The 22,355-nt window shown below is 56.7% G+C and overlaps 1 protein-coding gene across 1 annotated transcript in view; it reads left to right on the top strand.

The window, feature by feature from the left end:
- The window catches only part of LOC105723395 (Fc gamma binding protein), a 107,187-nt gene that overhangs the window by 70,887 nt on the left and 13,945 nt on the right, over positions 1 to 22,355 (top strand). The window contains exons 24-38 of the mRNA XM_064381329.1: positions 1,281 to 1,876; positions 3,587 to 4,181; positions 4,300 to 4,499; positions 5,675 to 5,816; positions 6,708 to 7,045; positions 8,440 to 9,013; positions 9,407 to 10,023; positions 11,019 to 11,562; positions 13,395 to 13,990; positions 15,702 to 16,296; positions 16,415 to 16,614; positions 17,790 to 17,931; positions 18,823 to 19,160; positions 20,558 to 21,131; positions 21,522 to 22,138. Coding sequence (XP_064237399.1) covers positions 1,281 to 1,876; positions 3,587 to 4,181; positions 4,300 to 4,499; positions 5,675 to 5,816; positions 6,708 to 7,045; positions 8,440 to 9,013; positions 9,407 to 10,023; positions 11,019 to 11,562; positions 13,395 to 13,990; positions 15,702 to 16,296; positions 16,415 to 16,614; positions 17,790 to 17,931; positions 18,823 to 19,160; positions 20,558 to 21,131; positions 21,522 to 22,138 — 6,668 coding nt within the window. The remainder of the gene's footprint in view (positions 1 to 1,280; positions 1,877 to 3,586; positions 4,182 to 4,299; positions 4,500 to 5,674; positions 5,817 to 6,707; positions 7,046 to 8,439; positions 9,014 to 9,406; positions 10,024 to 11,018; positions 11,563 to 13,394; positions 13,991 to 15,701; positions 16,297 to 16,414; positions 16,615 to 17,789; positions 17,932 to 18,822; positions 19,161 to 20,557; positions 21,132 to 21,521; positions 22,139 to 22,355) is intronic.

Genomic DNA, 22,355 nt, shown 5'->3' with positions numbered 1-22,355 from the left:
ATGAAAGAAAGGAAGGAAGGAAGAAAAAGAAAGGAAGAAAGAAAGAGAAAGGTCTAGTCAGAATCCCTGGGTCCACGACACTCTTGGGCATTAGTGATTCACGTTCTTGCGTAGGGAGGGAAAGGAAGGAAAAAAGGAAGGAAGGAAGGAACAAAGGAAGGAAGGGAGGGAGGAAGGAAGGAAGGAACAAAGGAAGGAAGGAAGGGAGGAAGGAAAAGAGGGAGGGAAAGAGGAAGACCTAGTCAGAAACCCCAGGTCCAGGACACTCTTGGGATTCGTGATCCATGCTCTCAGATATCCGAGGCATGTAGATTGGAGTGGCTGACACTGGTGACGTCACACAGCAGAGTGCCCCCGGTTAGGAAGACCTAGTAAGTTACAGCTGGTCAGAGGCCCCTGGTCTGTTTCACACACCAAAATGCACCTAGTCACATAGAATTAGTCAAATACCTTCAGTGGTATCTGCTTAGATTTTACACTGAGGCTAACTGATCACATACACTCAGAATCAGGACCCTGCCATAGCCCCGGGCAGATCCACACAGATGCATAGTTAGATAGTCCTAGGTGGTTCCCTTCAGGCAGGTCTCCTGGTCACATGTATCCTGCCAACTTCACTCAGGCACACCCTGAGACAGAGCATGTCAGAGGGACTCTGGGAGATGCTCCAGGTCAGATACCCACAGCTGGGTGCCCTCAGGCAGAGTTTACCCTGAGATACACATGGCCCCACGCCCTAGTCACTTTCACACCCTGAGACCTCTGTTCTGATCTTGAATATCCTGATGAGTATAAGTGATCCATTTCACCCTGGGTTACAACCTAGGTTATATAGTAAGACCCCATCTCTACAAAAAATAATAATAAATTAGCTTGACGTGGAGGCCGGCATCTGTAGTCTCAGCTACTCAGGAGGCTGAGACAAGAGGATCACTTGAGCCCAGGAGGTGGAGGCTGCAGTGAGCCGTGACTGCGCCTCTGCACTCCAGCCTGGGTGAGATAGAGTGAGACCTTATCTCAAAAAAAAAAAAAAAAAAAAGCCAAACAGAGTCATTTGATCTTTAGAAATATTTGGTCAGGTTAACATATAAGCTGGTCAGAGAGACCTGGGCATGTCCCCTCCCATTCCAGGTCCCACGCTGAGTCCCCCAGTGACATGTCCTGGATCAGATGTGGACGCCCAGAGACACCCAAGCTGACCCGAGCAGTTTTCCCACTCAGGGCCTCCCCAGACCCCAACTCGAACACCTACCTGGCTCATGCCCACCTTGTCCCCGCAGCCTTCCAGTGCCCTGCGCACAGCCACTACGAGCTCTGCGGTGACTCCTGCCCCGTGAGCTGTCCGAGCCTCTCGGCACCTGAGGGCTGCGAGTCGGCCTGCCGTGAAGGCTGTGTCTGCGATGCCGGCTTCGTGCTCAGCAGTGACAGCTGCGTACCCGTGGGCCAGTGTGGCTGCCTCCACGATGGCCGCTACTACCCTCTGGACCAGACCTTCTACCCAGGCCCCAGCTGTGATTCCCTTTGCCACTGCCAGAAGGGCGGCCTGGTGTCCTGTCAGCCCTCCACCTGCGGGCCGCACGAGGTCTGCCAGCTGTCCAGTGGCAGCTTGGGCTGTGTGGCCGTGGGCTCTGCCACCTGCCAGGCGTCGGGAGACCCCCACTACACCACCTTCGACGGCCGCCGCTTCGACTTCATGGGCACCTGTGTGTATGTGCTGGCTCAGACCTGCGGCACCACCCGGCCTGGGCTGCACTCGTTTGCCGTCCTGCAGGAGAACGTGGCCTGGGGTAATGGGCAAGTCAGTGTGACCAGGGTGATCACGGTCCAGGTGGCAAACTTCACCCTGCGGCTGGAGCAGAGACAGTGGAAGGTCACGGTGAGAGCAGATGGGGAGCAGGGGTGAGGGGTCCGTGGCTGGGTGGGTGGGGCATAGGGAGCGCTCAGCCCAGGAGTTGGGGGCACAGAGATGAGAGTGCATGTGGGAGGCCTGGGGTCCCTGAGGGCAGAAGATGCCAATCAGAGCCCAGAGTGGGAAGCCAAGGAGGGAAGGGTCATCAGGGACTTGGGACCTGCTCCCCCATCTCTCTGTCCCTCAGTCTCCACCCTCTCTTCACCTCCATGCATTGACTTTTCTCTCCAAATCTCCCCCACCCTCCCACTCCATCCTCTCCCCATCTCAATGCTGGATTCTGCCCTACCCACCTCCCTAGTCTGCCACTTATTGGCAGGACATGGTGCCATCAGAGGTTGGGAAATTTCAAGGCTGGGGAAGCTTCATGGACAGAGGACAACCTCTGGGTGACACCATCGCCCCCGTAACAGTAGCAGCTGGCTGGGCGTGGTGGCTCACACCTGTAATCCCAGCACTTTGGGAGTCCGAGGTGGGCGGATCATGAGGTCACGAGATCGAGACCATCCCGATCAGCATGGTGAAACCCCGTATTTACTAAAATACAAAAAAATTAGCCGGGCATGTTGGTGCATGCCTGTAGTCCCAGCTACTCAGGAAGCTGAGGCAGGAGAATTGCTTGAAACTGGAAAACGGAAGTTGCAGTGAGCTGGGATGAGGCCACTGCACGCCAGCCTGGCAATAGAGCGAGACTCTGTCGCAAAACAAAAACAGTAACAGCAGCAGCTATAGTTTCTACACAGTTGACTGCAGACCTTGTTGGCCCCCAGGCACTTCATGTCCATGGTGTCTATGTCTTTGCAACAGTATATGCGGGCACTATGACTTGATTTATTTTTCAGAGTGAGATGGTCCATCACTGGCCCATAGTCACCCAGCAAAGGTAGAGCTTGAACCCCATGCTGCTCTGCAGTGCTTTTTTTACCGAGAAGATCTGGTCTCATATGGAGACTGGCATCTCAGTTACAATGGAGGGGTTTCCCCTGAGATTCCGCTGAAGCACAGATACGCAGCTGTTGTTCTAGCAGCAGTATTCGGGACGGTGCTGATAAATTGCTGACTTAATCTGGTGCACTAGACAGGTGTGACTTTTATTTTTATTTTTTTTTGAGGCAGAGTTTCGCTCTTGTTACCCAGGCTTGAGTGCTATGGCGCAATCTCTGCTCACCGCAACGCCCGCCTCCTGGGTTCAGGCAATTCTCCTGCCTCAGCCTCCTGAGTAGCTGAGATTACAGGCACGCGCCACCATGCCCAGCTAATTTTTTGTATTTTTAGTAGAGATGGGGTTTCACCATGTTGACCAGGACGGTCTCGATCTCTTGACTTCGTGATCCACCCGCCTTGGCCTCCCAAAGTGCTGGGATTACAGGCGTGAGCCACCGCGCCCGGCCATGTCACGCTTTGTCACCCAGGCTAGAGTGGGTTCAAGTGATTCTCCTGCCTCTGCCTCCAGAATAGCTGGGATTACAAGTGTGCAACACTACGCCCAGCAAATGTTTGCATTTTTAGTAGGAGGGATTTTGCCTTGTTGGCCAGGCTGGTCTCAAACTCCTTACGTCAAGTGATCTGCCAGCCTCAGCCTCCCAAAGTGCTGATCTTCTGCCTCAGGCATGGGCTTGAACTAGAGTCCGACCCCACTCAAAGTTTCCTTTCTGAAGCACGGCCTGCCTCTCGCAGGTGAACGGCGTGGACATGAAGCTGCCCGTGGTGCTGGCCGATGGCCAGATCCGTGTCTACCAGCATGGTTCCGACGTTGTGATTGAGACCCACTTCGGCCTGCGTGTGGTCTACGACCTTGTGTACTATGTGCGGGTCACCGTCCCCGGAAACTACTACCAGCAGATGTGTGGCCTGTGCGGGGACTACAACGGCGACCCCAAGGATGACTTGAGGAAGCCCGATGGCTCGCAGGCAGGCAACGCCAAGGAGTTCGGCAACTCCTGGGAGGAGGCCGTGCCTGGTTCTCCCTGCCTGCCGCCGCCCACCTGCCAGCCGGGGAGCGAGGGCTGCAACCCTGACGGCCAGTGTCCTCCCGAGCTGGAGGACAAGTATCAGAAGAAGGAGTTCTGTGGGCTCCTCACCAGTCCCACAGGGCCGCTGGCCTCGTGCCACAAGCTGGTGGATCCCCAGGGTCCCTTGCAAGACTGTGTCTTTGATCTGTGCCTGGGTGGTGGGAACCTGAGCATTCTCTGCAGCAACATCCATGCCTATGTGAGTGCTTGCCAGGCGGCTGGAGGCCACGTGGAGCCCTGGAGGACCGAAACTTTCTGTCGTGAGTGAGGGAGAGACGGAGGGGCAAGGAGGGGAGAGGTTGAGGCACAGAAGGGGTAGACCCTGGGCCTCGCAGCCCCTCCCTCCCCAGCGCTCTGATCGGCACCCGCTCCTTACAGCCATGAAGTGCCCTTCGAACAGTCACTACGAGCTCTGTGCGGACACCTGCTCCCTGGGCTGCTCCGCTCTCAGTGCCCCTCCGCAGTGCCCGGATGGATGTGCCGAGGGCTGCCAGTGCGACTCCGGCTTCCTCTACAACGGCCAAGCCTGTGTGCCCATCGGGCAATGCGGCTGCTACCACAACGGTGTCTACTACGAGGTAGGAACCTAGTCATCGGGGCAGAACATGGGGCCTCACCCCTCCCACTGCCCATCGGCCCCACAGCCTGTCTACTCGGGCGCTTATTTATCTCTTTTAGAGGCAGGTTCTCTGTCACCCAGGCTGGAGTGCAGTGGTACCATCATAGCTCACTGCGACGCCAAATGCCTTGGCTCAAGCAATCCTTCCACTTCACTTGCCAAGTATCTGGGACTAACCACCATGCCCAGCAAATTTTTAATGTTTTTGTTGAGGCAGAGATGGGGGCATCTCACTATGTTGCTCAGGCTGGTCTTGAACTCCAGGCCTCAAGCCATCCTCCCGTCTTGGCCTCCCGAAGCGCTGGGATTACTGGCATGAGCCACCCTGCCTGGCCCACTCAGCCTCTTTTACTTATTTATTTATTTTTTAAGACATAGTCTCGCTCTGTCGCCCAGGCTGGACTGCAACCTCCGCCTCCCGGGTTCACACAATTCTCCTGCTTCAGCCTTTCGAGTAGCTGAGACTACTGCTGTGTGTCACTACTCCTGACTAAATATTTGTATTATTGGTAGAGACGGGCTTTTGCCACGTTGGTCTGGCTGGTCTCGAACTCCTGACTTCAAGAGATCTCCTGCCTTGGCCTCACAAAGTGCTGGGATTACAGGCATGAGCCACCACGGCTGGTCTACTTGGCCTCTTCAGTGTCTCTTCCATCTACCCCTTTCCCCCTCCCCATGGCCCTACCTTGGTCCAACCTGTCCTCTTCCACCTGGGTCCCTCCCAGCTCCTACCTTTGCTCCCTCTGGTCCACCCTCCACGTGGCAGTGCTAAAGTAAACCCTGTTTCCAAACCCAGAGTCACACGGTTTGGAAACAGCAGAAATAGGCTTCAAGCCCAGGCGATCTGCTCTGAGTTACTATGTCACACCATTTCTCCTACAGCAGACATTCAGTGGATATTTTGGAATGAATGACTAAATGAATAAAAGTGAATGAACAAATGAATGAACGAATGATGGCCCCATCACAGTTGTCTGTGAAACTGTGCTTCAGTTTCACAGACGAGGAGCCATCCTGCTGAGAGCTGCTCCTTGTCTGTGATGTCTGCCAACCCCTCTGGCCCAGAACACCAGAGCTGTGAGAGTCAGCTCCCACCCGTGGTGTCCCTGATGGCCGTGCCCTCTCTCCCCACAGCCGGAGCAGACAGTCCTCATTGACAACTGTCAGCAGCAGTGCACCTGCCACGCGGGTAAAGGCATGGTGTGCCAGGAACACAGCTGCAAGCCGGGCCAGGTGTGCCAGCCCTCCGGAGGCATCCTGAGCTGTGTCACCAAAGGTGCCGGGCTGGGGCTGGGATTGGGGCCGCTGGGACTAGGGATGAAGTATGGAGACTCTGGGGCTGAGAGGGCGTGATTGGGATGCTCATGGCGGGAGGTGTTCAAGACTGAGGATTGAGGTAACAGACCTGGGGACCCCTGGGCCAGGTTTCACAGGGCCAGGGCCACCTACTCTGGGAGGCAGAGACTTATGGGGGAATCCAGGCTGTGGGGACCCTGAGAGGTAGGTTTCTCAGGGTGGATGTCAGAGACCCTTGGTATAAGGCCGGGACAGGTGCGTCTTGGCTCTAAAGGGCTCCATAGTAAATGTGTAAGCTTGCAGACTGTACAGTCTTGGTCCCAGCTACTCACCCTGCCATTGTGGCACGAAAGCAGCCGTAGACTATGAAGTGAAGAGGCGAGGCTCCTAAAAGACTTCAGAATACCAGAACAGGGCTGGGCACGGTGGCTCACGCCTATAATCCCAGCACTTTGGGAGGACCGGACGGGCGAATCACCTGAGGTTGGGAGTTCGAGACCAGCCTGACCAACATGGAGAAACCCCGTCTCTACTAAAAATAAAAAATTAGCCAGGCGTGGTGGTGCATGCCTGTAATCCCCACTACTTGGGAGGCTGAGTTAGGAGAATCACTAGAGCCTGGGAGGCGGAAGTTGCAGTCAGCCGAGAATGGGCCACTGCACTCCAGCCTGGGCAACAAGAGTGAGACTGCATCTAAAACAAAATGAAAAACAAAACAGCCAGCTACAGTCCTGTATAGATATGAGGACTCCGGAATCTGGTGTTGCCTGCGGTAACCCTCAGATCCCTGGCACAGTGCGGGGTAGATGTGGAGGGAGCAGCTGTCCTTTACAGTGGACAGCCTTTCACGGTCGCCCTCTTCTGTCCCCAGACCCGTGCCACGGTGTGACATGCCGGCCACAGGAGACATGCAAGGAGCAGGGCGGCCAGGGCGTGTGCGTGCCCAACTACGAGGCCACGTGCTGGCTGTGGGGCGACCCACACTACCACTCCTTCGACGGCCGCAAGTTCGACTTCCAGGGCACCTGTAACTATGTGCTGGCAGCAACTGGCTGCCCGGGGGTCAGCACCCAGGACCTGACACCCTTCACTGTCACCACCAAGAACGAGAACCGGGGCAACCCTGCTGTGTCCTACGTGAGACTGGTCACTGTGGCTGCGCTCGGCACCAACGTCTCTATCCACAAGGACGAGATCGGCAAAGTCCGGGTATGTGTGGCAGGAAAGTCCCCTGAGGTCCCCGGGAGGGCAGGAGGGATCCCGACCACCACAGTTAGGAGCTCAAGGCTCTTTGTTGTCAAAGGGCCTGGGCCTGAAACAAAATGTCAATAAGAACAACAATCATTACGGCCAAAATATCCCCCTGTGACTGGGAATTCAACAAGCCTGGCCCCTTGCTAAGGGCTTTCACTCAGGACCTCAGCATCTGGCTTTTTAATAGACTTGGGTTTGAATCCAGCCTCTCCTTCTTCAGAGCTGTGTGATGTTGGGCAATTCACTTGGGAGGCCTCAGTTTCCTCATCTGTGAAGTGGGCATCGTAGCAGGGCCTGCCTCACAGTAAGGTGGTGCACGTCACATGCTGAGCTCAGGGTCTAGCTTAGGAGAACACTCCTTTGAGTGTGTGCAAGGGAACAAGGGAGAGGCCCAGAGACCAGGACATGAAGAGAAACACAGGGAGATCCTCAGGGATCTAGCCCAGGAGAACACTTGTTTGAGTGTCAGTGAGGGAACAATTGAGGCCCAGAGACCAGGACTCAGAGAGAAATACACAGAAATAGGGCTGGGTACGGTGGCTCACACCTGTAATCCCAGCAATCTGGGAGGCTGAGGTGGGTGTATCACCTGAGGTCAGAAGTTCCAGACCAGCCTGCACAACAGGGTGAAAACCTGTCTCTACCAAAAATACAAAAATGAGCCGGTGTGGTGGTGCTCTGTAATCCCAGCTACTCGGGAAGCTGAGGTGGGAGAATCACTTGAACCCAGGAGACAGAGGTTGCAAGAGCCGAGACTGCCACACTGCAGTCCAGCCTGGGTGACAAAGTGAGACTCCGTCTCAAAAAAAAGAAAATAATAATAATAAAAGAGAAATATAAGGAGATTGGGGCAGAAAGACGGCCTATCCTTTCTGCCCAGGGAACTGGTGATTTGCCCAATGGCAGTTCAGGGAGAGAGTGAGGGCCAAACAGAGTCAGCACTGAGTAAATGATGGTGAGTGAATAAGACACACAGAGAGTGACGGAGGCAGGGAAGAGAAGGGAGAGACAGACAGAGACAGAGAAACAGACAGAGAGAGAGAGAGAGGGACAGAAGACCCAGAGATACAGGCTTAGGTGAAGAGAGAGGGCGAGAGACACAGACAGACAGAGACAGGGGAGGAAGACGGACATCAAGGGAGAAGATCTAGAAAAAGTAAAGGGAGGTTTCATTCCCCAAGACCTGGGCTAGAACCGATGTCCACACTGTGTCAGATGACAATCCACCTGTCGGAGGAAGGCTGGCCTCTCCCAGCCCCTGGTAGGATGAGAGAGAGGGAGGCAGGGGGCCAGAGCTGGGGCCTCCCCACCTGGAGTGACCCGTTTGCCTCCCTCCCTGCTCCCCGCAGGTGAATGGTGTGCTGACAGCGTTGCCTGTCTCCGTGGCTGATGGGCGCATTTCAGTGACCCACGGTGCATCCAAGGCATTGCTGGTGGCCGACTTTGGGCTGCAAGTCAGCTATGACTGGAACTGGCGGGTAGATGTGACGCTGCCCAGCAGCTATCATGGCGCGGTGTGTGGGCTCTGCGGTAACATGGACCGCAACCCCAACAACGACCAGGTCTTCCCCAATGGCACCCTGGCTCCCTCCATACCCGTCTGGGGCGGCAGCTGGCGAGCCCCAGGCTGGGACCCACTGTGTTGGGACGAATGTCAGGGGTCCTGCCCAACGTGCCCCCAGGACAAGCTGGAGCAGTACGAGGGCCCCGGCTTCTGCGGACCCCTGGCCCCTGGCACAGGGGGCCCCTTCACCACCTGCCACGCTCATGTGCCACCTGAGAGTTACTTCAAGGGCTGTGTTCTGGACGTCTGCATGGGCGGCGGGGCCCACGACATTCTCTGCCAGGCGCTGGCTTCCTATGCGGCCACCTGCCAGGCCGCTGGGATCGTCATTGAAGACTGGCGGGCACAGGTTGGCTGTGGTGAGTGTTGGGGAGCAGAGGCGGGGATGGGGGCGGGGTCCTGTCTCTGGCGGGCTGGTTTGCTTTCACTCTGGTCCTTCTGAGTCTCTGTGTTTGCGTCTCTCCCTGTTTGTCTCTGTCTCTCGGAGCTTGTCTCTGTGCCTCTCTTTGCTTGTTTCTGTCTGTTTCTCATTCTCTCTCTCTGTGTCTCCCTCAGTTTCTGCTTGGGTCTCCTGGTCTCTCTCTTTCTCTCATTTCTTTCTGTGTCCTTCTCTGTCTCTCTGTGTCTCCTGCTCTGTCTCCCCTTTCTCTGTCTGCTCCCTGTGTCTGTCTCTGTCTCCTCCCACTGTGTCCTGGGACCCCTAACACCCTTCTCTCTGTTTCTCTTCTTCCTGCTTCTTGATCTGCCCACAGCGATCACCTGCCCAGAAAACAGCCACTACGAGTTCTGTGGCCCACCCTGCCCGGCCAGCTGCCCGTCCCCTGCGCCCCCTACCACTCCAGCCGTATGCCAGGGCCCCTGTGTGGAGGGCTGCCAGTGCAACTCAGGGTTCGTGCTAAGTGCTGACCGCTGTGTTCCCCTAAGCAACGGCTGTGGCTGCTGGGCCAACGGCACCTACCACGAGGCGGGCACTGAGTTTTGGGCTGATGGCACCTGCTCCCAGAGGTGCCGCTGTGGGCCTGGGGGCGGCTCACTGGTCTGCACGCCTGCCAGCTGCGGGCTGGGTGAAGTGTGTGCCCTCCTGCCTTCCGGCCAGCACGGCTGCCAGCCCGTCAGCACAGCTGAGTGCCAGGCCTGGGGTGACCCCCATTACGTCACTCTGGATGGGCACCGATTCGATTTCCAAGGCACGTGCGAGTACCTGCTGAGTACACCCTGCCACGCACTACCCACGGGGGCTGAGAACTTCACTGTCACTGTAGCCAACGAGCACCGGGGCAGCCAGGCTGTCAGCTACACCCGCAGCGTCACCCTGCACATCTACAACCACAGCCTGACACTGAGTGCCCGCTGGCCCCGGCAGCTACAGGTGAGGAGGGCTGTGGGCCAGGCAGGAGCAGGTGCTAGCTCTGTGGCTGCCTGAGATGGTGATGGGTTCCCCATTCCCCCGAGCACCTTTCACAGCTTGGCGGGGGCGTGATGGAAGGGTTCAGAGTATAGGCCAAGGAGCCCGATGGCCTGGCACAGCGGCTTCTTCCACTCTGAGCCTAGTATATTCCTCTGTAAAATGGTCTAAGAAAAGTGCCTGTTTTAGAGAAGCATGAGGAGTCAGTTACGTGTGCCTATAGAGGCTTTTTTTTTTGTTTTAAGTTTTTGAGATTGAGTCTTACCCTGTCGTCCAGGCTGGTGTGCAGTGGCGCAATCTCCCTGGCTCACTGCAACCTCTGCCTCCCAGGTTCAAGCAATTGTCCTGCCTCACCTCCGAAGTAGCTGGGATTCCAAACGTGTGCCACCAAGCCCGGCTAATTTTTTGTATTTTAGTACAGACGGGGTTTCACCGTTTTGGCCAGAGTGGTCTCGAACTCTTGACCTCGTGATCCACCTGCCTCGGATTCCCAACGTGCTGGGATTACACCGTGAACCATCGCGCAGGCGCTTTTCTTCCTTTCTGTTTTTCTTAGCCTTACTCTGTGTCCAGGCTGGAGTGCAGTGACAGGATCAGGGCTCACTGCAGCCTGGAACTCCTGGGCTCGAGTGATCCTCACTTTGGCCTTGGCCTCCCGCGTGGCTGGGCAGGACTAATGGCAAACGCCACTACGCTGGCTAATTGTTAATTTTTTTTGTAGAGTTGGGGGTCTCACTATGTTGCCCAGGCCGGTCCGAACTTCTGACCTCAAGCGATCCTCCCACGTCGGCCTCCCAAAGTGCTGGGATTGGAGGCTGTGCCACCAGGCCCGGCCTAAAGATGCTTCTTATTTTAAGAGGGGAGGTGACGTGCTCAGGGTCCCACAGCTAGTACGTGGTGGGGCCAGGATCCGAACCTGTGCTCGCTCCGCTCATCGCACCCCCAATCCCCGCCCGCAGGTGGACGGCGAGTTCGTGGCGCTGCCCTTCCAGCTGGACTCGCTGCTGCAGGCACACCTGAGCGGCGCCGACGTGGTGGTGACCGCCACCTCAGGGCTCTCGCTGGCTTTCGACGGGAACAGCTTCGTGCGCCTGCGCGTGCCGGCGGCGTACGCGGGCTCCCTCTGTGGCCTATGCGGGAACTACAACCAGAACCCCGCCGACGACCTGAAGGCGGTGGGCGGGAACCCGGCCGAGTGGCAGGTGGGCGGCGCCCCGGGCTGCGAGGAATGTGTGTCAGGGCCTTGCCCGCAGCCTTGCACCCCAGAGCAGCAGGAGGCCTTCGGCGGCCAGGACGCCTGCGGCGTGATCTCGGCCACCGACGGCCCGCTAGCGCCCTGCCACGACCTCGTGCCGCCCGCGCAATACTTCCAGGGCTGCTTGCTGGACGCCTGCCAAGCTCAGGGCCATCCTGGAGGCCTCTGTCCTGCAGTGGCCGCCTACGTGGCAGCCTGTCAGGCCGCTGGGGCCCAGCTCGGCGAGTGGAGGCAGCCGGACTTCTGTTGTGAGTACTGATCCATGCATGGTCCACATAGCAGGGTCTCTCCCTGCCCTTCCCGAGACTCTAAGACAGCAGCCCCTTCCTCCTCCATGGGCTCAGGGGCCACCGTCCTTCCTCTGAGCTAGGTATGTCCTGTCAGGAAACACCTTGGCACCCACACTGAAATGCACCAGGTCAGGAACTGCAGGGAGAGGAAATCAGTTAGAAACACCTAGTCAGAGTCCGGGGACCGTGGCTCATGCCTGTTACCCAGCGCTTTGGGAGGCCGAGGCAGGCAGATCACCTGAGGTCAAGAGTTCGAGACCAGCCTGGCCAACATGGTGAAACCCTGTCTCTACTAAAAATACAAAAATTAGCCAGGTGTGGTAGTGCTCCTGTAATCCCAGCTACTCGGGAGGCTGAATCAAGAGAATTGCTTGAACCCGGGAGATGGAGATTGCAGTGAGCCAAGATCGCGCCACTGTACTCCAGCCTGAGTGACAGAGTGGGACTCTGTCTCAAAAAAAAAAGAAAGAAAAAAGAAAGAGGTGGGGAGGGAAGGAGAGAGAGAGAGAGAGAAAATGAAAGAAAGGAAGGAAGGAAGAAAAAGAAAGGAAGAAAGAAAGAGAAAGGTCTAGTCAGAATCCCTGAGTCCACGACACTCTTGGGCATTAGTGATTCACGTTCTTGCGTAGGGAGGGAAAGGAAGGAAAAAAGGAAGGAAGGAAGGAACAAAGGAAGGAAGGGAGGGAGGAAGGAAGGAAGGAACAAAGGAAGGAAGGGAGGAAGGAAAAGAGGGAGGGAAAGAGGAAGACCTAGTCAGAAACCCCAGGTCCAGGACACTCTTGGGATTCGTGATCCATGCTCTCAGATATCCGAGGCATGTAGATTGGAGTGGCTGACACTGGTGACGTCACACAGCAAAGTGCCCCTGGTTAGGAAGACCTAGTAAGTTACAGCTGGTCAGAGGCCCCTGGTCTGTTTCACACACCAAAATGCACCTAGTCACATAGAATTAGTCAAATACCTTCAGTGGTATCTGCTTAGATTTTACACTGAGGCTAACTGATCACATACACTCAGAATCAGGACCCTGCCATAGCCCCGGGCAGATCCACACAGATGCATAGTTAGATAGTTCTAGCTGGTTCCCTTCAGGCAGGTCTCCTGGTCACATGTATCCTGCCAACTTCACTCAGGCACACCCTGAGACAGAGCATGTCAGAGGGACTCTGGGAGATGCTCCAGGTCAGATACCCACAGCTGGGTGCCCTCAGGCAGAGTTTACCCTGAGATACACATGGCCCCACGCCCTAGTCACTTTCACACCCTGAGACCTCTGTTCTGATCTTGAATATCCTGATGAGTATAAGTGATCCATTTCACCCTGGGTTACAACCTAGGTTATATAGTGAGACCCTATCTCTACAAAAAATAATAATAAATTAGCTTGACGTGGAGGCCGGCATCTGTAGTCTCAGCTACTCAGGAGGCTGAGACAAGAGGATCACTTGAGCCCAGGAGGTGGAGGCTGCAGTGAGCCGTGACTGCGCCTCCGCACTCCAGCCTGGGTGAGATAGAGTGAGACCTTATCTCAAAAAAAAAAAAAAAAAAAGCCAAACAGAGTCATTTGATCTTTAGAAATATTTGGTCAGGTTAACATATAAGCTGGTCAGAGAGACCTGGGCATGTCCCCTCCCATTCCAGGTCCCACGCTGAGTCCCCCAGTGACATGTCCTGGATCAGATGTGGACGCCCAGAGACACCCAAGCTGACCCGAGCAGTTTTCCCACTCAGGGCCTCCCCAGACCCCAACTCGAACACCTACCTGGCTCATGCCCACCTTGTCCCCGCAGCCTTCCAGTGCCCTGAGCACAGCCACTACGAGCTCTGCGGTGACTCCTGCCCCGTGAGCTGTCCGAGCCTCTCGGCACCCGAGGGCTGCGAGTCGGCCTGCCGTGAAGGCTGTGTCTGCGATGCCGGCTTCGTGCTCAGCGGTGACAGCTGCGTACCCGTGGGCCAGTGTGGCTGCCTCCACGATGGCCGCTACTACCCTCTGGGCCAGACCTTCTACCCGGGCCCCAGCTGTGATTCCCTTTGCCACTGCCAGAAGGGCGGCCTGGTGTCCTGTCAGCCCTCCACCTGCGGGCCGCACGAGGTCTGCCAGCTGTCCAGTGGCAGCTTGGGCTGTGTGGCCGTGGGCTCTGCCACCTGCCAGGCGTCGGGAGACCCCCACTACACCACCTTCGACGGCCGCCGCTTCGACTTCATGGGCACCTGCGTGTATGTGCTGGCTCAGACCTGCGGCACCACCCGGCCTGGGCTGCACTCGTTTGCCGTCCTGCAGGAGAACGTGGCCTGGGGTAACGGGCAAGTCAGTGTGACCAGGGTGATCACGGTCCAGGTGGCAAACTTCACCCTGCGGCTGGAGCAGAGACAGTGGAAGGTCACGGTGAGAGCAGATGGGGAGCAGGGGTGAGGGGTCCGTGGCTGGGTGGGTGGGGCGTAGGGAGCGCTCAGCCCAGGAGTTGGAGGCACAGAGATGAGAGTGCATGTGGGAGGCCTGGGGTCCCTGAGGGCAGAAGATGCCAATCAGAGCCCAGAATGGGAAGCCAAGGAGGGAAGAGTCATCAGGGACTTGGGACCTGCTCCCCCATCTCTCTGTCCCTCAGTCTCCACCTTCTCTTCACCTCCATGCATTGACTTTTCTCTCCAAATCTCCCCCACCCTCCCACTCCATCCTCTCCCCACCTCAATGCTGGATTCTGCCCTACCCACCTCCCTAGTCTGCCACTTATTGGCAGGACATGGTGCCATCAGAGGTTGGGAAATTTCAAGGCTGGGGAAGCTTCATGGACAGAGGACAACCTCTGGGTGATACCATCGCCCCCGTAACAGTAGCAGCTGGCTGGGCGTGGTGGCTCACACCTGTAATCCCAGCACTTTGGGAGTCCGAGGTGGGCGGATCATGAGGTCAAGAGATCGAGACCATCCCGATCAGCATGGTGAAACCCCGTCTTTACTAAAATACAAAAAAATTAGCCGGGCATGTTGGTGCATGCCTGTAGTCCCAGCTACTCAGGAAACTGAGGCAGGAGAATTGCTTGAAACTGGAAAACGGAAGTTGCAGTGAGCTGGGATGAGGCCACTGCACGCCAGCCTGGCAATAGAGCGAGACTCTGTCGCAAAACAAAAACAGTAACAGCAGCAGCTATAGTTTCTACACAGTTGACTGCAGACCTTGTTGGCCCCCAGGCACTTCATGCCCATGGTGTCTATGTCTTTGCAACAGTATATGCGGGCACTATGACTTGATTTATTTTTCAGAGTGAGATGGTCCATCACTGGCCCATATTCACCCAGCAAAGGTAGAGCTTGAACCCCATGCTGCTCTGCAGTGCTTTTTTTACCGAAGAAGATCTGGTCTCATATGGAGACTGGCATCTCAGTTACAATGGAGGGGTTTCCCCTGAGATTCCGCTGAAGCACAGATACGTAGCTGTTGTTCTAGCAGCAGTATTCGGGACGGTGCTGATAAATTGCTGACTTAATCTGGTGCACTAGACAGGTGTGACTTTTATTTTTATTTTTTTTTGAGGCAGAGTTTCGCTCTTGTTACCCAGGCTTGAGTGCAATGGCGCAATCTCTGCTCACCGCAACGCCCGCCTCCTGGGTTCAGGCAATTCTCCTGCCTCAGCCTCCTGAGTAGCTGAGATTACAGGCACGCGCCACCGTGCCCAGCTAATTTTTTGTATTTTTAGTAGAGATGGGGTTTCACCATGCTGACCAGGACGGTCTCGATCTCTTGACTTCGTGATCCACCCGCCTTGGCCTCCCAAAGTGCTGGGATTACAGGCGTGAGCCACCGCGCCCGGCTATGTCACGCTTTGTCACCCAGGCTAGAGTGGGTTCGAGTGATTCTCCTGCCTCTGCCTCCAGAATAGCTGGGATTACAAGTGTCCAACACTACGCCCAGCAAATGTTTGCATTTTTAGTAGGAGAGATTTTGCCTTGTTGGCCAGGCTGGTCTCAAACTCCTTACGTCAAGTGATCTGCCAGCCTCAGCCTCCCAAAGTGCTGATCTTTTGCCTCAGGCATGGGCTTGAACTAGAGTCCGACCCCACTCAAAGTTTCCTTTCTGAAGCACGGCCTGCCTCTCGCAGGTGAACGGCGTGGACATGAAGCTGCCCGTGGTGCTGGCCGATGGCCAGATCCGTGTCTTCCAGCATGGTTCCGACGTTGTGATTGAGACCCACTTCGGCCTGCGTGTGGTCTACGACCTTGTGTACTATGTGCGGGTCACCGTCCCCGGAAACTACTACCAGCAGATGTGTGGCCTGTGCGGGGACTACAACGGCGACCCCAAGGATGACTTGAGGAAGCCCGATGGCTTGCAGGCAGGCAACGCCAAGGAGTTCGGCAACTCCTGGGAGGAGGCCGTGCCTGGTTCTCCCTGCCTGCCGCCGCCCACCTGCCAGCCGGGGAGCGAGGGCTGCAACCCTGACGGCCAGTGTCCTCCCGAGCTGGAGGACAAGTATCAGAAGAAGGAGTTCTGTGGGCTCCTCACCAGCCCCACAGGGCCGCTGGCCTCGTGCCACAAGCTGGTGGATCCCCAGGGTCCCTTGCAAGACTGTGTGTTTGATCTGTGCCTGGGTGGTGGGAACCTGAGCATTCTCTGCAGCAACATCCATGCCTACGTGAGTGCTTGCCAGGCGGCTGGAGGCCACGTGGAGCCCTGGAGGACCGAAACTTTCTGTCGTGAGTGAGGGAGAGACGGAGGGGCAAGGAGGGGAGAGGTTGAGGCACAGAAGGGGTAGACCCTGGGCCTCGCAGCCCCTCCCTCCCCAGCGCTCTGATCGGCACCCGCTCCTTACAGCCATGAAGTGCCCTTCGAACAGTCACTACGAGCTCTGTGCGGACACCTGCTCCCTGGGCTGCTCCGCTCTCAGTGCCCCTCCGCAGTGTCCGGATGGATGTGCCGAGGGCTGCCAGTGCGACTCCGGCTTCCTCTACAACGGCCAAGCCTGTGTGCCCATCGGGCAATGCGGCTGCTACCACAATGGTGTCTACTACGAGGTAGGAACCTAGTCATCGGGGCAGAACATGGGGCCTCACCCCTCCCACTGCCCGTCGGCCCCACAGCCTGTCTACTCGGGCGCTTATTTATCTCTTTTAGAGGCAGGTTCTCTGTCACCCAGGCTGGAGTGCAGTGGTACCATCATAGCTCACTGCGACGCCAAATGCCTTGGCTCAAGCAATCCTTCCACTTCACTTGCCAAGTATCTGGGACTAACCACCATGCCCAGCGAATTTTTAATGTTTTTGTTGAGGCAGAGATGGGGGCATCTCACTATGTTGCTCAGGCTGGTCTTGAACTCCAGGCCTCAAGCCATCCTCCCGTCTTGGCCTCCCGAAGCTCTGGGATTACTGGCATGAGCCACCCTGCCTGGCCCACTCAGCCTCTTTTACTTATTTATTTATTTTTTAAGACATAGTCTCGCTCTGTCGCCCAGGCTGGACTGCAACCTCCGCCTCCCGGGTTCACACAATTCTCCTGCTTCAGTCTTTCGAGTAGCTGAGACTACTGCTGTGTGTCACTACTCCTGACTAAATATTTGTATTATTGGTAGAGACGGGCTTTTGCCACGTTGGTCTGGCTGGTCTCGAACTCCTGACTTCAAGAGATCCTCCTGCCTTGGCCTCACAAAGTGCTGGGATTACAGGCATGAGCCACCACGGCTGGTCTACTTGGCCTCTTCAGTGTCTCTTCCATCTACCCCTTTCCCCCTCCCCATGGCCCTACCTTGGTCCAACCTGTCCTCTTCCACCTGGGTCCCTCCCAGCTCCTACCTTTGCTCCCTCTGGTCCACCCTCCACGTGGCAGTGCTAAAGTGATGAAGTCACTTGCCCAGAGTCACACGGTTTGGAAACAGCAGAAATAGGCTTCAAGCCCAGGCGATCTGCTCTGAGTTAGTATGTCACACCATTTCTCCTACAGCAGACATTCAGTGGATATTTTGGAATGAATGACTAAATGAATAAAAGTGAATGAACAAATGAATGAACGAATGATGGCCCCATCACAGTTGTCTGTGAAACTGTGCTTCAGTTTCACAGACGAGGAGCCATCCTGCTGAGAGCTGCTCCTTGTCTGTGATGTCTGCCAACCCCTCTGCGCCCAGAACACCAGAGCTGTGAGAGTCAGCTCCCACCCGTGGTGTCCCTGATGGCCGTGCCCTCTCTCCCCACAGCCGGAGCAGACAGTCCTCATTGACAACTGTCAGCAGCAGTGCACCTGCCACGCGGGTAAAGGCATGGTGTGCCAGGAACACAGCTGCAAGCCAGGCCAGGTGTGCCAGCCCTCCGGAGGCATCCTGAGCTGTGTCACCAAAGGTGCCGGGCTGGGGCTGGGATTGGGGCCGCTGGGACTAGGGATGAAGTACGGAGACTCTGGGGCTGAGAGGGCGTGATTGGGATGCTCATGGCGGGAGGTGTTCAAGACTGAGGATTGAGGTCACAGACCTGGGGACCCCTGGGCCAGGTTTCACAGGGCCAGGGCCACCTACTCTGGGAGGCAGAGACCTATGGGGGAATCCAGGCTGTGGGGACCCTGAGAGGTAGGTTTCTCAGGGTGGATGTCAGAGACCCTTGGTATAAGGCCGGGACAGGTGCGTCTTGGCTCTAAAGGGCTCCATAGTAAATGTGTAAGCTTGCAGACTGTACAGTCTTGGTCCCAGCTACTCACCCTGCCATTGTGGCACGAAAGCAGCCGTAGACTATGAAGTGAAGAGGCGAGGCTCCTAAAAGACTTCAGAATACCAGAACAGGGCTGGGCACGGTGGCTCCTGCCTATAATCCCAGCACTTTGGGAGGACCGGACGGGCAAATCACCTGAGGTTGGGAGTTCGAGACCAGCCTGACCAACATGGAGAAACCCCGTCTCTACTAAAAATAAAAAATTAGCCAGGCGTGGTGGCGCATGCCTGTAATCTCCGCTACTTGGGAGGCTGAGTTGGGAGAATCACTAGAGCCTGGGAGGCGGAAGTTGCAGTCAGCCGAGAATGGGCCACTGCACTCCAGCCTGGGCAACAAGAGTGAGACTGCAGCTAAAACAAAACGAAAAACAAAACAGCCAACTACAGTCCTGTATAGATATGAGGACTCCGGAATCTGGTGTTGCCTGCGGTAACCCTCAGATCCCTGGCACAGTGCGGGGTAGATGTGGAGGGAGCAGCTGTCCTTTACAGTGGACAGCCTTTCACGGTCGCCCTCTTCTGTCCCCAGACCCGTGCCACGGTGTGACATGCCGGCCACAGGAGACATGCAAGGAGCAGGGCGGCCAGGGCGTGTGCGTGCCCAACTACGAGGCCACGTGCTGGCTGTGGGGCGACCCACACTACCACTCCTTCGACGGCCGCAAGTTCGACTTCCAGGGCACCTGTAACTATGTGCTGGCAGCAACTGGCTGCCCGGGGGTCAGCACCCAGGACCTGACACCCTTCACTGTCACCACCAAGAACGAGAACCGGGGCAACCCTGCTGTGTCCTACGTGAGACTGGTCACTGTGGCTGCGCTCGGCACCAACGTCTCTATCCACAAGGACGAGATCGGCAAAGTCCGGGTATGTGTGGCAGGAAAGTCCCCTGAGGTCCCCGGGAGGGCAGGAGGGATCCCGACCACCACAGTTAGGAGCTCAAGGCTCTTTGTTGTCAAAGGGCCTGGGCCTGAAACAAAATGTCAATAAGAACAACAATCATTACGGCCAAAATATCCCCCTGTGACTGGGAATTCAACAAGCCTGGCCCCTTGCTAAGGGCTTTCACTCAGGACCTCAGCATCTGGCTTTTTAATAGACTTGGGTTTGAATCCAGCCTCTCCTTCTTCAGAGCTGTGTGATGTTGGGCAATTCACTTGGGAGGCCTCAGTTTCCTCATCTGTGAAGTGGGCATCGTAGCAGGGCCTGCCTCACAGTAAGGTGGTGCACGTCACATGCTGAGCTCAGGGTCTAGCTCAGCAGAACACTCCTTTGAGTGTCTGCAAGGGAACAAGGGAGAGGCCCAGAGACCAGGACATGAAGAGAAACACAGGGAGATCCTCAGGGATCTAGCCCAGGAGAACACTTGTTTGAGTGTCAGTGAGGGAACAATTGAGGCCCAGAGACCAGGACTCAGAGAGAAATACACAGAAATAGGGCTGGGCACGGTGGCTCACACCTGTAATCCCAGCAAACTGGGAGGCTGAGGTGGGTGTATCACCTGAGATCAGGAGTTCTAGAGCAGCCTGAACAACAGGGTGAAACCCTGTCTCTACTAAAAATACAAAAATTAGCGGGGTGTGGTGATGCTCTGTAATCCCAGCTACTCGGGAAGCTGAGGCAGGAGAATCACTTGAACCCAGGAGACAGAGGTTGCAAGAGCCGAGACTGCCACACTGCAGTCCAGCCTGGGTGACAAAGTGAGACTCCGTCTCAAAATAATAATAATAATAATAATAAAAGAGAAATATAAGGAGATCGGGGCAGAAAGACGGCCTATCCTTTCTGCCCAGGGAACTGGTGATTTGCCCAATGGCAGCTCAGGGAGAGAGTGAGGGCCAAACAGAGTCAGCACTGAGTAAATGATGGTGAGTGAATAAGACACACAGAGAGTGACGGAGGCAGGGAAGAGAAGGGAGAGACAGACGGAGACAGAGAAACAGACAGAGAGAGAGAGAGAGAGGGACAGAAGACCCAGAGATACAGGCTTAGGTGAAGAGAGAGGGCGAGAGACACAGACAGACAGAGACAGGGGAGGAAGACGGACATCAAGGGAGAAGATCTAGAAAAAGTAAAGGGAGGTTTCATTCCCCAAGACCTGGGCTAGAACCGATGTCCACACTGTGTCAGATGACAATCCACCTGTCGGAGGAAGGCTGGCCTCTCCCAGCCCCTGGTAGGATGAGAGAGAGGGAGGCAGGGGGCCAGAGCTGGGGCCTCCCCACCTGGAGTGACCCGTTTGCCTCCCTCCCTGCTCCCGGCAGGTGAATGGTGTGCTGACAGCGTTGCCTGTCTCCGTGGCTGACGGGCGCATTTCAGTGACCCACGGTGCATCCAAGGCATTGCTGGTGGCCGACTTTGGGCTGCAAGTCAGCTATGACTGGAACTGGCGGGTAGATGTGACGCTGCCCAGCAGCTATCATGGCGCGGTGTGTGGGCTCTGCGGTAACATGGACCGCAACCCCAACAACGACCAGGTCTTCCCCAATGGCACCCTGGCTCCCTCCATACCCGTCTGGGGCGGCAGCTGGCGAGCCCCAGGCTGGGACCCACTGTGTTGGGACGAATGTCAGGGGTCCTGCCCAACGTGCCCCCAGGACAAGCTGGAGCAGTACGAGGGCCCCGGCTTCTGCGGACCCCTGGCCCCTGGCACAGGGGGCCCCTTCACCACCTGCCACGCTCATGTGCCACCTGAGAGTTACTTCAAGGGCTGCGTTCTGGACGTCTGCATGGGCGGCGGGGCCCACGACATTCTCTGCCAGGCGCTGGCTTCCTATGCGGCCGCCTGCCAGGCCGCTGGGATCGTCATTGAAGACTGGCGGGCACAGGTTGGCTGTGGTGAGTGTTGGGGAGCAGAGGTGGGGATGGGGGCGGGGTCCTGTCTCTGGGGGGCTGGTTTGCTTTCACTCTGGTCCTTCTGAGGCTCTGTGTTTGCGTCTCTCCCTGTTTGTCTCTGTCTCTCGGTGCTTGTCTCTGTGCCTCTCTTTGCTTGTTTCTGTCTGTTTCTCATTCTCTCTGTGTCTCCCTCAGTTTCTGCTTGGGTCTCCTGGTCTCTCTCTTTCTCTCATTTCTTTCTGTGTCCTTCTCTGTCTCTCTGTGTCTCCTGCTCTGTCTCCCCTTTCTCTGTGTGCTCCCTTGTGTCTGTCTCTGTCTCCTCCCACCGTGTCCTGGGACCCCTAACACCCTTCTCTCTGTTTCTCTTCTTCCTGCTTCTTGATCTGCCCACAGCGATCACCTGCCCAGAAAACAGCCACTACGAGTTCTGTGGCCCACCCTGCCCGGCCAGCTGCCCGTCCCCTGCGCCCCCTACCACCCCAGCCGTATGCCAGGGCCCCTGTGTGGAGGGCTGCCAGTGCAACTCAGGGTTCGTGCTAAGTGCTGACCGCTGTGTTCCCCTAAGCAACGGCTGCGGCTGCTGGGCCAACGGCACCTACCACGAGGCGGGCACTGAGTTTTGGGCTGATGGCACCTGCTCCCAGAGGTGCCGCTGTGGGCCTGGGGGCGGCTCACTGGTCTGCACGCCTGCCAGCTGCGGGCTGGGTGAAGCGTGTGCCCTCCTGCCTTCCGGCCAGCACGGCTGCCAGCCCGTCAGCACAGCTGAGTGCCAGGCCTGGGGTGACCCCCATTACGTCACTCTGGATGGGCACCGATTCGATTTCCAAGGCACGTGCGAGTACCTGCTGAGTACACCCTGCCACGCACTACCCACGGGGGCTGAGAACTTCACTGTCACTGTAGCCAACGAGCACCGGGGCAGCCAGGCTGTCAGCTACACCCGCAGCGTCACCCTGCACATCTACAACCACAGCCTGACACTGAGTGCCCGCTGGCCCCGGCAGCTACAGGTGAGGAGGGCTGTGGGCCAGGCAGGAGCAGGTGCTAGCTCTGCGGCTGCCTGAGATGGTGATGGGTTCCCCATTGCCCCGAGCACCTTTCACAGCTTGGCGGGGGCGTGATGGAAGGGTTCAGAGTATAGGCCAAGGAGCCCGATGGCCTGGCACAGCGGCTTCTTCCACTCTGAGCCTAGTATATTCCTCTGTAAAATGGTCTAAGAAAAGTGCC

The sequence above is a fragment of the Aotus nancymaae genome, unplaced genomic scaffold (genome assembly GCF_030222135.1).
Source record: "Aotus nancymaae isolate 86718 unplaced genomic scaffold, 86718_ANA_hifiasm-v0.15.2.pri h1tg000028l, whole genome shotgun sequence".
NCBI lineage: Eukaryota > Metazoa > Chordata > Mammalia > Primates > Aotidae > Aotus > Aotus nancymaae.
This window is presented reverse-complemented; position numbering and strand designations above follow the sequence as displayed.